We start from the raw sequence: 15,021 nt of genomic DNA on the forward strand, positions 1-15,021 counted from the left end.
CTCAGTTCAAGCCCCCACTCTCTATCATACAGCTTCTCTCTCTCCCCTTCCCCTCTCTCTCTGTATATGTATACACATACATATTATATACAAACATATGTATATATATATATATATATATATGTTTGTATTTATATGTACATATATACAATATATGCAAATACATGCAATACACATAGGTGTACATATACTCATCTCTCTATGTTTAACCATAACCACCATTATCCTCCTTTCCAATTCTCTTTAGGCTTTAAAGACTATGTTTACATGAGTACCCAGTCCAACACAGTGTAATAGAAAGAGTCTTAGACTTGGAATCAAGAGACCTGGATTTTGATCCCAGTTCTAACATTTACTCCAGTAACTAATCTATCTGATCATGAGCAAGTCACTTAATATCTGTGAGACTCAACTTTGTCATTTTTTAAAATGGGGATACAAATACTTAATAGTTATTATGAGGAAAACACTTTGGAAACCATGAAGTACTATGTTAACATGAAGGGGTTTTTTGAAATTAATTTTAATTTATTTTAAAAATCAGGTATTTGGGTCAACCCTTTTTCTTCTGTTTTTAGCTATATCATACAAATGCACCCACAATTCATTGTAAAAGTAATTCATTTAATTATGGATGTCAGTCCTTCTCAGGAGGGGTGGCATTACAAGTTTCATACCTTATTCCATGGCTCATGAAATATAATTGCTACCTGGGGTCTAATATTATGATGTTACCTACAAAGCCCAAGCGTAAAAGATCAGAGATGACAATTATTTTATATATCTTCCTTAAGTGTGATTGAAAACTATTTGTGTGACCTGGAAAATAGATCCAGGAGAGAGAATTTAAAAATTATTGGACTATCTGAAAGCCATGATCAAAAAAAAAAGCCTAGACATCATCTTTCAAGAAATTATCAAGGAAAACTGCCCTGATATATTAGAACCAGAGGGCAAAATAGAAATTCAAAGAATCCATAGATCTCCTCCTGAAAGAGATCCCCAAAGGAAAACTCCTAGGAATATTGTAGCCAAATTCCAGAGTTCCCAGGTCAAGGAGAAAATATTACAAGCTGCCAGAAAGAAACAATTCAACTATTGTGGAAACACAATCAGGATAACACAAGATTTAGTAGCTTCTACATTAAAGGACTGCAGGGCACGGAATATAATATTCCGGAGGGCAAAGGAGATAGGATTACAACCAAGAATCACCTACCCAGCAAAACTGAGTATAATCCTTCAGGGGGGAAAATGGTCATTGAGTGAAATAGAGGACTTTCAAGCATTCCTGATGAAAAGACCAGAGCTAAACAGAAAATTTGACTTTCAAATAAGGGACTGAAGTGGAACATGAAGAGGTAAACAGGAAAGAGAAATCATAAGAGACTTATTAAGATTGAACTGTTTACATTCCTGCACGGAAAGATGATATTTGTAACTCATGAGAACTTTGTCAGTATTAGGGTAGTTGAAGGAAAAAAATTGTATGTATGGATAGATAGATAGATAGATAGATAGATAGATAGATAGATAGATAGATAGATAGATAGATAGATGGATAGATGGATAGATAGATAGATAGATAGATAGATAGATAGATAGATAGATAGATAGATAGATAGATAGATAGATAGACAGATAGAGGGCACAGGGTGAGTTGAAGATTAAGGGGTCATATCTGGAGAATAAAATTAAGGGATGAGATAGGATGATACTCGGAGAAGAAAGGGAAAGGCAGAATGGGGTAAATTATCTCACACACACACAAAAAAAAAACAGAAAAGAAAAGTCTCTCACAGTGGAGGGGAAACAGGGGAAGGTGAGCGGGAATGAGGGAATCTTATTCTCATAGGATTTGGCTTAAGGAGGGAATAACATACACATTCAATTGGGTCTTACCCTACAGGAAAATAGGGGGAGAAGGGGACAAGAGAGCAGGGGGATAATAGAGAGGAGGGCAGATTGGGAAAGGGAGTAATCAGAAGTAAATACTTCTGAGGAGGGACAGGGTCAAAAGAAAGAATAGAATAGATGGGAGGGCAGGATAGGATTAAGGGAAATAGAGTTAGTTTTTCACAACATGTCTACTATGGAAGTGTTTTGCATAACTGCACATGTACAACCTATATTGAGTTGCTTGCCTTTTCAATGAGAGTGGGTGGGGAGGGAGGAAGGGAGAAAATTTGGAACTCAAAATTTTAAAAACACATGTTTAAAAAAAACGTTTTCATATGCAACTGGGAAATAAGAAATACAGGAAATGGGGGTACAGAAGTCTATCCTGCTCTACAGGAAAATAGAAGGGGAAGGGGATAAGAGAAGGGGGGGAGAGATAGAAGAGAAGGCAGACCAGGGGAAGGGGTATTCAGAATGCATGCCATCTTGGGGTGGGGGGAGGGGTGAGAAATTTGAAACTCAAAAACTTGTGGAAGTGAATATTGAAAACTACAAATAAATAAATTTAGATTAGAAAGTAAAAAAAAACTTTAAAAAAAACCTATTTGTGATGAATTTGGCTTACACCAATCAAATTCACTAACTTACTGATTTCTGCTTTTTTTGTGAAGACAGAACTGCTGGAGACTGAAAGACTGAGGAGAGGGATGGAAGGTTTGTTTCCCTGGACAATTTCAATTATAGCCTTATTCTTGCCATATGCTTAATTCTGGGTAGCCTTTAGCAAAAGTAGCTGGCAAACAGCTCAATGTATCTTAACAATCCTTGTTTTCAAAGTTGGAGACAATTGTTTAGAGTTAAGATGAAAAAAGTGAAACCAGCTTTCTCCCATCTGCCTCTTTTAAAGTACCAAATGAGATGTGTCACTGGGTAGGATGAGGTTGACATGTTTCCTGAAAACTTAGGATCATTGTAAATGGAGGAAGTACTGAAAAGTAATGATTCCACAATTTAACTCAACTCAAATTAGAGTCAAATTGGCTACTGCAAGGAAGTCAGAAGAAAACAGCTTTAGAATCAGCCCATTCAAATGGGACTAAAGTAAGGTGTCATCTATCAGCTTGAGTTATTGTTACACTAAGGTGCTGTCTACCCAAACAAACCAGTCCTTGATGGTTGTATACACATGGGAAATGAGGGAGTCAGGAATGAAATTAAACTTAGTATTACAGCTGATTATTTAGAAAACAAGGTTCACAACTAATCATATGGTACAATTCAAAAGTTTTCCCAAACCATTTTGCATGAGTGTAGATGGAACCTAAGTATTAAGCATTATTTGTGCTGATCATAGCAGCTACAAATAAATAGGGATGACAGTAGACCTAAATCGATGATGCACTTTCAATCAAGCTGTTGTTCCTATAATCCCCCTTTCTGCAAGTCTGATCTGTCCTATTGGGAATCACTACGATTATTATTTTTTAAGAGTACAACACTGAGCACAATCCCAGCTGGCTAGTGAATGAACTGAGGAGATCAAGTCCAGTCATAAAGATAAACGACCACCTTCTTTCAGCGCCTGTACTCTGGGGCCACCTGGGGGACTTCACACTTTGGTCCAACTGCTCTGCTGCTTTCAGGGGGGTTAGAAGCTAAATCATACCCTCAGGAAGAAGGACAGAAAGCCTTTCAGTGTCACTCTTTGCCACAGCTTTCACAAGCAGCACTGAGACAACAGTCCACTCAGGAAAGCAGACAAGCCACAGGTTGATGGATATGGTGCTTTGCATGGTGGTGAGCTGATGATGGGTTTTTGTTCAGTATCTAGGAGGTCTTCCCTTCTGGCCCCCATCCATGCTTCCACTTTCTACTCTGACGACTGGAGCATCTTCCTTCATTCTGTGATTTGCAAAATGTTTTGACTATGTGAGTCCCCTGTGAGGCCTGAGGAATTGATGGAACCTCTTTTGAGAATCCTGTTCAGTATGTCCTTCCAGCACTTCTTGTACTGATGCCTTAATAAAGAGTACACGAAGGGGTCCGATGCCGCTTTGCTGTAAGCCAAACATTTGGACAAGACTCCCCAGTGATAACTGATGGGGCCAACGTAGGATAATTCTACCAGCCTGAAAAAAATGAATGGAATAATTATTTTTAAAATAAGTATTATTTATTTATGTTGTTTTGCTTTTACATCATAGTTATTTCTGGAAATTCCTCCTTTCTCTTTCCCCCACACTCCCCAGATTGGGTCCTCTCTTGTAAGAAAGAAGTAATCAAGGCAAACCACCCAACACAGTGAGTGGCTTAGTCTGACAGTGTGTATAGTAATCTGCATTCTATCCTACTAGTGAACTGTCATGTGGAGAAAGGTGTGTCTCATCTATTTTTTAAGATCATTATTAATTTTTCAATTACTTAGACCTAGGCTTCCTTTGAGAAATATATATATATATATATATATATGTATATATAATTAAATTTGTGCTGCTACAGTTAATGCAAACATGGTTCTTTTGAATTCATCTCAGTTCATACAAATCTTCCCATGTTGCTCTGAATTTTCTCCATCTGTCCTTTGTTACTGAACAATTTTAAAGTTTTATCACATTCAAATAGCAGTTTGTTTTCCTCTTAGTCACTTCCAAACTGATGGGCACCAACTTTATTTCTAGTTCTTTGCTTCTACAGAGTGTGGCTTTGAACACTGGGGAGAGAGTTCTCCCTAAGGGAACAAGATGGAAGGGACCCTCTTCACAGGGAATCTATAGATGCAGATTCTAGCCTCTCCTCCCATGCTAACTGACTGGGCAGCCTTGAGGGTCCCAGGAACAGTGTGACTTGTCTCAACTTCAGATTCATCTGTTAAAAAAAGTCAGATGCTGGGGCACTAAAGCTGGACTCTGGACCTATTTTTTCCATGAACCAGTAATATGGATTTGGCCAAGTTGGTAATCCTCTCTGATGCTCTTATTTTTTTTTACTTTTTTTTAAAGATGGGTCAAAGAAAGGGAATCTAGATTCTACTCCTGGTTCTGTCTACTAACTACATCACCTCAGACAAGTCATATGTCCAATAGGTGATGCAATGGATTATTATTAATTATAAATATATAATTACCTTATGTGTGTGCACATACATACACATTATGTATAAATATGTGTGTATATACACATACGTATAATATACATACTATACATACATATATACACATATGTATATGTGTCCATTCTAAGACACTAGTTGTATGCTTCTCAGCAAGTCATTTAACCTATTTGCCTCTGTTTCCTCAACTGTGAAATGGGGATGATAATAGCGCCTACTTTCCAAGGTTGTTGTGAGGATCAAATGAGATAATCATTGTAAAGTATTTGCACAGTGCTTGGCACATAGTAAGTATTATATAAATATTGGCTATTATTATTATTATATCCCCTTTCAGGGCCTCAGTTTCCTTATTTATAAAATGAAAAAGCTAGACCATTGCAATGGCCTGCAGGTGGGTCTGCCTGCCTTGAGTCTCTCCTCACTCAAATGCATTCTCCATGTAGCCACCAAAGTGATTTTCCTAAAGCACATGTTTGACCATGTCACCTCTCCCACTCAGTAACTCCAAAGGCTCCCTATTGCTTCCAGGATCAAATACAAAATGCTTAGGATGGCATTCAAAGCCCTTCATAACCTAGCCCTCTCCTACCTTTCCAATTTTCTTACACCTTATTCCCCCACAGGTACTTTTTGATCTAGTGACACTGGGCCTCCTCATTGTTCCTCAGACAAGACACTTCACCTCTCAGCTCCAGACATTTTCTCTGGCTTCCCCCATGCCTGGAATGCTTTCTCTCTTCCTATCTGCCCACTGACTTCCCGAGCTTCCTTTAATGCCCAACTAAAATCACTTCTTTTACTGGAAGCCTTCTCTAATGCCTCTCAATTTTAGTGCCCTCCTTCTGTTACTCACTTCCTATTTATCGGCATATAGCCTGCTCTGCATATACCTGCTTGCATATTGTCTTCCCCATTCGACTGTAAGCTCCTGGAGGGCAAAGATTGTCTTTTGCCTCTTGTATTCACAGAGCTTAGTACAATGCCTGGCACACAGTAAGTGCTTAATAAATGTTTTTTGATTGGTGTCTTCTAGTTTTACTGTCTGTGATTCTAAGACAGCAAAATACATACTTAAAGGCTTTTTCTGTATCTCTCTCTTTGCTGAATATAGCTAATGGTATTGTTGAGAAGCTCAAATGAGAAAATACGTATCAAAATGTGTTGCAAAGTACAAAATGTGCCCCAAATATAAGTCAATAAATTCCAATGTGATATTTCTGTTTAAGCCCAAACAAGTGCCAACTCTTGGGGTGTAGGGGGGTGGGGAAGGCGAGGTAAGAAGACTAAGGATCCTGGGTTTGAGAGGAAAAGATTCTTTGGGGCTTTCCCCTGCTGTGGTCTTTAAAGAGAACCTGAGATAAGTTCTGCCATACAACGGACTTCATATATTTCCTAGGTCACATTCTCTCACTATTATACATTTATCATCCCCATCATATTGTACTAAGTGCATGGAACAGTATTTTATAATTTTATAAGCACCATGGGAACAAATTTAGTAAAGATGTTCAATGTTTAAATGGTCCCCTTGTGGGAGAGTACAATGGATATCCCCAAAGTGAGACGTTCACTTTCTTCTCCCAAGTGGGTGTGGTTTACCTGGATCATATGAAGACCATGTACAGCCAGAACTTTTCAGGCAGCAAGGGGACCAGACCCAGATAGCTAATGGCTAATTGTGTCTATGGGAAATAAAAGTGGGAAACAGTGTAGAATTGTTCTTTTTAATTGATTTCATTTGTTTGTAAGATGCTTGTTCTCAAATGGATTTTTATCCATTTCTTTAAGCTGACCTGGTGAGCAGTTTTGCCCATCTGTGACAAAAAGATGAAAAGATTTTAAATTCCCCAATTACTCCAACTGATCTCTAATTAGTCTCTCTTGCTGCTTCTATTTTCCGGTCATATTTTTTCAGAACTAGAGAGAAGCATCTTTCATCTCAAGATGAGAGGGAAATTCTTTGGATGTCAGTGTTTAGGTTTCCCTGTGACATCCCAGAATCCTGCACCTAGGAATGCGGGTTTCCCACTACAGAACATTTAACAAGGAAGTCAAGTCAGGGGTGCCTCCATTTATCAAAATTTTATTTTGAGGGATGATGCATTTAAGAGAAAATGAAAATGATTAAATTTAGAACTCAAAATCATCTAAAATAATCCATACAGGAGAACAAACCATTGCTTAAATCCAGAAAACTGTTGCTATGCAATGCCTGGATGCATTTCTACAACGTCTAGTACTACAAAGCTCACTAAATAATACTGGTTCGACATTTATATAGTAGTACTTATGGTTTGCAAAGAGCTCTGATACATGATCTCAATTCAATCTTGACAACACCCCTCTGATGGAGATATTATAGGTCTTATTATGTCCATTTTATAGATGAGAAAACAGAGTAGTTCAGTGACTTATTTAGGGTCATCCAGCTATAGCAAGTGCCACAGGCAGAATCTGACTCTAGGCCTTTCTGACCCAAAGCTCATCACTCTATCCATTATGCAGCACTGATTGGATGATCAAACTTTTTACTTTAGCAGAAGAATTATCACGAGGTATAGAGCATCATATGAAGACAGATGATACCCCAAATCTGGTTTGATGATGAGTGTATAAACCTCTTAAGATAGAAGCACCGATGATGATAAAAATGCATATCATATGTCAGAATGAACTTGTTAGATTCCAAGTAACTGCATTCTTCCTTTAGTCTTTCCTCTCCTATCCAATACAAGTCATCACTGTCATAACATATTCGGAGTGTAGATATCACAATCTATGTTTAATTAAAAGTATATCATTTATCTCTTATGATGAAAATATTGGGAGAAAAATCAAAGTTGGCTGTGGGGGAAGAAGGGAATGGTGTGTGTGTGTGTGTGTGTGTGTGTGTGTGTGTGTGTGTGTGTATACATAAACACACATATGTATATGTATGTATGTATATGACATCTAACCAGATAATCTATGTCACCTAACTAGATATTTATCATGTAAAAAGAATCACTGAATCAGAATTTCAAGAGCTGGAAAGAATCTCATGACTATCTCTACCATATATGTGTGTGTGTGTGTGTGTGTGTGTGTGTGTGCGTGTGTGTGTGTGTGTGTGTGTATTTTGGCTAGGCAATGGGGTTAAGTAACTTGCCCAGGGTCACACAGCTAGTAAGTGTCATGTGTCTGAGGCCAGATTTAAACTCAGGTCCTCCTGAATCCAAGGCTGGTGCTCTATCCACTCCACCACCTACCTGCCCCTATCTCTACCTACTTTAATCCATGCCTTAGAGAGAATTCTGTCTATAATGTACTCTACAAGAAGTTATATTTGCTTGAAGACTACCAATCAGGGGAACTTACTACCTTCCAAAACAATCTGTTATCCTTTCTGTTGCTCTATTGATAGAATTTTTCCCCTGATATCAAACCTAAATTTATAAGCTCCTACACTAAGCTCCTTGAATGAAGGTTGTATGCTTTCTTTGTCCTTTGTGTTCCTCTTGGGCTATAACATGGCACAAGGAACAAATAAGTCCTGACTAAATAATGGAGTGATGATTCCAAAGAATGAATACATTTGTTTTGATTTGGTTTGCTTTTTTCTCCCCGTAACAAACAGTGCAGTAAGCAGGAGTTCAAACAGAGAAAGATCAAAAAGAACATGACCTCTTATGAGAACACTTCCCATTTTCTTTGGGGTTTTGCCCACAGGTTTTTTTGACATTGTTGTTCTCTTCTAAGTTTGTTTCTTGGTCTTCCTTGTCAGCATAACTTTCTATGGTCAGATCCTCTTTGTTTGTTTTCTGCTCATCTTTTTGGCTTTTGTCCTCTCTTTTAAAAGTGAGCTCTGTTCCTGGGGTTGCAGGGGCACTATCTCAGACGCCCTGGCTGTTTACCTGGTGCTGCTGGGGGCCTTAGGGGGTCTGGCAGCATATCTGGTGCTAAGCTGGGGTCCTAGTGGTGGTGTCTGGTGTGTGCTGAGGCCAGTGGGGTGTTTCTGTGTTTCCCCAGGGATACACTGAAACACATGCAGGTCTGGTTGCTGGAAGCTGCCTGTTTGCTTGGGGCTCCACTCAAGCACATGGAGGTTCTCAGAGCCAGAGTCCGCCCATTCCCCTAGCTATGCTGAGGCATGTGGAGAGTCCTGGTGTTGGCATTTGCCTGCTCCACCATACTGGTGCTCAGGATCTACTACTGGTTTGCTGAGGTGGGCTTGCTGCTTCCTAGTGGGGATGTTTCCTGTCCTGGACTGAATTCCTCTTTTACAAGAGTGAGACAGACCTTTCCTGCTGATCTTCCAAATTTCTTGGGCTCAAAGATTGTCTCACCTCACTTTTTTGCTGGTTCTGCTGTTCCAGAATTTGTTTTAGGGCACTATTTTATGGTTGTTTGGAGGTGAATACGAGAGAATTAATAGTGATTTACTGTTTAGTCTGCCATATTGGCTCCCTGAAAAAAATGACCTCCTGTGACTAAAATGTAAATTCTACCATAATTCAGCCCTGGGACTTGGCTTATTTCAGTCAGTCAATAAGCATAAATTAGATGCCTGCTGTGTATAAGACACTGTGCTAAGCATTGGGGATGCAGAAAGAGGCAAAAGACAGGCCCTGTTCTCAAGGAAGTCACATCTAATGAGGAAGACAACAAGCAAACAAATATGTCCAAACAAGGTAGATAGAGGATGAAGAGGAAATAAGTAAGAAAGGGAAGGCACTACAATGAAAAAGGGTGGCAAAAGGCTTTTTATAGGTGATGGGACTTAAGCTGGGACTTAAAGGAAGCCTGGGAAGCCAATTCATAGAAATGAAGAAGGAAGGCATCAGATGCATGGGGGGGGGAGTCAGAGGAAATGTCTGGAACTGGGCAGTAAAGTGTCTTGTTGGTGGAACAGCTAAGAGGCCAATGTTACTGGAGTGATGAGTCTATGTGAGGGGTAAGGTGTAAGAAGACTGGAAAGGCAGGAAGGGGCTAGTTTATGAAGGGCTCTGCACACCAAACAGAAGATTTTGTATTTGATCCCAGAGGCAAGAAGGAGCCACCGGAGTTTATTGACTAAGGTGGTGACATGGTCAGACTTTAAAAAATCACTGTAGAGGCTTAAATAGAGGATTGAGTGGAGTGGAGAAAGATTCAAAGCAGGTGGACCCACCTGCAGGCTATTGAAAAAGTATATTCACAAGTGGATGAGGGTCTGCACCAGAACCATGTGTCAGAGGAGAGAAGGGAGAATATTTGAGAGATACTGCAAAGGTGAAATTGACAGACTTTGGCGATAGATTGGATATGGGGAGGTGAGAGATAGAGGGGAGTCAAGGATAACACCCAAGTCACAAGCTTACACAACTGGTAGGATTGTGTTGCCCTCTACAGAAATAAAGTAGGTAGAAGTTGAGGAGAGTTAGGGGAATTGGGAAAAATTAGAATTAGGGGAAAATATAATGAATTAGATTTTAGATATGTTCAGTTTAAGATATCTGTTGGACATTGACTTTGAGATACCTCAAAGGCAGTTAGAGATCTGCCTCTGAAAGTTAACAGAAATTTTAGGGCAGGATAGATAGATTTGAGTATCACCAGCATAAAGGGAGTAATTAAATCCATGGGTGCTGATGAGATCATCAAGTAAAGTAGTATAGAGGAAGAAGAGCAGAGGACTCAGGACAGAGCCCTCTGGGACAACTACAGGTAGAGGGTGTGAACTGGAAAAGATCCAGCAAAGGAGATGAGGGAGTGATCAGAAATGTAGTAGGAAAATCAGGAGAGAGTGGTGTCCTGAAAGCCCAGAGATTGGAAGGAGGAGAGAGTGATCAGCAGTGTCAAAGGCTGCAAGGGATCAATTGAGAAAAGACCCTTTCCCTTAGCACAAACAGCAGTCCTCCTGAGTAGGAAAGAGAAATAGCCTGGAGTAGTTTGTTCTCCATGTACCTTTGAAGGAGAAATTGTAAGAAGGAAGAAGTTGGCTTAGCAAAAAGGAGCTCTCAGACTACTCAAGGTCTCCCACAATAGACACTACTCAAGCTCTCCCACAATAGACAGGCTGCCTCGGCAATGAGAATGTTCTTTCTTGCTGGAAGCATTCAAGAAAAAGCTCAATGATCAGTTGTATAAAGATTTGCTTTATCAAGGAGGGCATTGACTGGATGGTTTTCCTGGTCCCTTCCCATTCTGATATTCCATGATTAACAATGGACTAAAAAAAAATAGTGGAAGTTAATGCAATCTTAGGCTACAGGGCAGTCAGTGTAGGGTAACTATGGTGGTGAAGGTTCTTAAATTTATGTAGAAGGAGGATTTGCTAAAAACAAATGGGATTTTTTTTGTTTTTTTAAAAATTTTATTAATTTATTTTGATTTATCAACAATCACTTCCATACGCTTTTGAGTTGAAAATTTTTCTCCCCCACCCTCTCCAACATGGCGCACAATTTGATATAGGCTTTACATTTACATACCCATGAAACGTATTTTCACATTAGTGAAGTTGTAAATAAAAATTAAAACCAATAGGAGGAACCATCAGAAAGATGAAACAAAACTCAACAGAAGGTAAAAATAAGTGATAGCGATTCGACTTCCATAGTTCTTTCTTTGTATGTGGACAGCATTTTCCATCCTGAGGCCTCTGGAGATGTCTTAGATCCTTGTAATGCTGAGAAGGGTTCAGTTTAACATTCTTAGTCATTGCATAACATGGCTGTTATTGTGTACAAAGTCCTCTTGGTTCTGCTCACTTCACTCAGCATCAGACCATACAAGTCTTTCCAGGTTTTTCTGAAGTCAGCCTGTTCATCATTTCTTATAGCACAATAGTATTCCATTACATTCATATACCACAACTTGCTCAGCCATTCCCCAATTGATGGACATCCTCTCAATTTCCAATTCTTTGCCACCACAAAAAGAGCTGCTATGAATATTTTTGTACATGTGAGTCCTTTTCCCATTTGCTTGATCTCTTTGGGATATAGTCCTAGAAGTGCTATTGCTGGATCAAAGGGTATGCACATTTTTGTAGCCCTTTGGCCATAGTTCCAAATTGTTCTCCAAAATGGTTGGATCACAAATGGGAATGTTTAACTTAAACAAGACTTGAGGAAAAAAGCTGTTTTGAATACCTCCTTGGAATATCACAGTTCTCCCAAGTCCTTTGGAAAGAGCAATTGTTCTAAAATCAGAGACACTGGGTTCAAATCTCTACTTGCATGCTTACTGCCTGTGTAAATTTTGGCAAGTCATTTAAAGTGCCTGGGCCCCTGATTTTTCACTTGTAAAATGAGAGATTTGAACCAAATGACCTAGGAGTACCCTTCTATCTCAAATTATGATAATAAAGGCTATCAGAAGGATTAGATTGGATCCAGTTGGCCCAAGGGGGAACTTGGAACAATGGTGGAGGTTGTAGAGAGACAAATTTAGGATTAATATAAAGGAAAACTTGGTTTAAAATTAGAGCTGACTGGAAGTGGAATGGGCTGATTCTAGAGGCAGCAGGAGGCTTTCAAGCAAAGACTAGATGACCACTTGTTGGGTAAGGTGTTAGGGGATTCTTTTTCAGGGATGGTTGGAAATAGATGACCTACAAGATCCCCTTTAGCTCTGAGATAATGGAATTTAGTGATAGTGTGATGCTATTGCCACGTCCTGGCATTTTGAATATCTGCAAAACAGTGTGGTAGAATTGCTAGAACATTGGACTTAAGGTCAGGGAGACCTGGGCTTGAATCCACATTCAGGTAACATGTGATATTGGGTGAATTATTCACTTTTTCTGAGTTTCAGTTTCTTCATTTGTAAAATGTGGGGATGGAGGAGATGGGAGCTGAACTCTGTCACTTCTAAGATCCCTTCTGTCCCTAAATGTATGATTCTGTGAACTGAGCAAAGCCCTGAGTCAACATCAGGAAGCAGCAAGGTTCCCAATCTGTGTGCTGCCAAATTCACTGCCCTTTACAATTATCCTGCTTATCCCAGACTGTAAGAATCTGCACAGCTACATGGAGAAGCAATTATATGACCAGGCATTTTTCAGAGTTGCCTGGGGAAAGGAGGTCCGATGATAGGCAGCAGTGTGGGCACATGTCATGGATGGACAGGCTTCACTGTCATAGTCATTACCAAGATCTCACTGAATGTCTGCTGATTGATACTACAACAGCTTTCCACTGGTCTCACATACCTTCCAACGTTCTTAGGTTTCTCCTATCCTGGAGGACAGGGGGCAGAAGAGGAAGGCAATCCTAACTCAACTTGCTTCCCCAACAGCCAGCTATCCAACGATCTCTCCTTTGTTTTGTTTACTTGCTAAACATCTCAAATGTGTACACAAGCATTATCTTCACTTCCTCAATACCCTCAACCTCCTGAAATCTGGTTTGTGTCTCTACCTTTCTATGAGAACTATTCTCTATACATTTAATCTTCTTGTGGTCAAATCTTCATATTTTAGAACGATTTTTCAATGATTCTATTAAATGACCACCACGCTAGTTGCTCACATCCTTATCACTTCCCTCATTGGGTACTTTCATAGCCTTTTGTTTAAAAACAGACAAATTGTGCTGCGTAGCAATCACCACCAGATGTATAGAAGCGAGGCTACAGTTTCAGGCTTAGATGACACAGGTCTGGAGGTGGGGTACTCCCCCTTTCCTTGATCCCAAATATCCAAGACCTCTGTATGGTTTAATTCAGGGTGCCAGCTCCAGACAGGGGATAGGGGGATAAGGACCCTTTTGTATCCTGGTCATATTCAATGGAGGTCTGTTTTCCCAGGCCCAACCTGAAATAGCCTTCTCATTGGATTCTTGGTTTTCAATTTTTTCCCTCTACAAACCATCTTCCATACAGCTGCCAAAATAACAGTTAAAAAAATTCTTCCTAGTTATCTTTTGCTATTCCTTATCCTCCTGGAACACTCTATAGCATCTGACATGGCTGACCATTGTTCTCATTCCCTTGGCTTCTGTGACCCAAAACACTCCTGCTTCTCTAACTGTGCTTTCTGATTCTTTCTTATCCCTAAATGTGAGTGTTCCCCAAGGTCTTGTCCTTGATTCTCTTCTTTTTTCTCTCTTGTTTCTTTCTTGGTCATACTATCCACTATCATAGGTTCAGTTATCACTTCTATGGGAATGATGCCCAAATTTTCATCTGTAGCCCTGATTTCTCCTGTGAGATCCAGATCTGCTTTTCCAACTACCTGATGGGCAGCTTTATCTACATGTCCCACTGATATTTTAAATTCAGCTGAAGTTACTCACTCTTAAAACCTGTTCCTTCCACTGTATGTTCTGTATTTTAAAGCCATTACAATCTAGTCAGTCACCTAGACTGGAAACCTGAGTGAACATCAACTTCTCCCTTCTCAACTCTTCCCATCTTACATAATTGAATCCTCTCAATTCTCCCTTGACATTGTTTCTCACACATGTTATCTCCTTTCTATCCTCACTGCCACCATTCTGGCTTGTAACCTCATTCCCTCTAACTTGGTCTGTTGAAATAGCCCCCTAAGCAGTCTGCTTTTCTCATGTCTTTCCATCCTCCCATCTATCCTAAATAACATTATCAGAGTCAATTTCTCTTTTAGAAGATGATATCATATGTTGGAGATGTGGGAAAATTGGAACACTAATACATTATTGGTGGAGTTGTGAAATGATCAAACCATTTTGGAGAACAATTTGGAACTATGCCCAAAGGGCTATAAAAATGTGCATACCCTTTGACCCAGCAATAGGACTTCTAGGGCTATATCCCAAAGACCTCATACAAATGGGAAAAGGACCCACATGTACAAAAATATTCATAGCAGCTCTTTTTTGTGGTGGCAAAGAATTGGAAATTGAGAGGATGCCCATCAATTGGGGAATGGCTGAGCAAGTTGTGGTATATGAATGTAATGGAATACTATTGTGCTATAAGAAATGATGAACAGGCTGACTTCAGAAAAACCTGGAAAGACTTGTATGGTCTGATGCTGAGTGAAGTGAGCAGAACCAAGAGAACTT

General features: G+C 39.6%; 1 protein-coding gene across 1 annotated transcript in view; it reads right to left on the bottom strand.

Moving 5' to 3' along the window:
• Window positions 1-1,578: 1,578 nt before the first annotated feature.
• GPR26 (G protein-coupled receptor 26) overlaps window positions 1,579-15,021 on the bottom strand; it is a 34,533-nt gene continuing 21,090 nt past the window's right edge. The window contains exon 3 of the mRNA XM_020964120.2: window positions 1,579-4,028. Coding sequence (XP_020819779.1) covers window positions 3,797-4,028 — 232 coding nt within the window. The 3' untranslated portion in view covers window positions 1,579-3,796. The remainder of the gene's footprint in view (window positions 4,029-15,021) is intronic.

The sequence above is a fragment of the Phascolarctos cinereus genome, unplaced genomic scaffold (genome assembly GCF_003287225.1).
Source record: "Phascolarctos cinereus isolate Bilbo 61053 unplaced genomic scaffold, phaCin_HiC Scaffold_3;HRSCAF=262, whole genome shotgun sequence".
NCBI lineage: Eukaryota > Metazoa > Chordata > Mammalia > Diprotodontia > Phascolarctidae > Phascolarctos > Phascolarctos cinereus.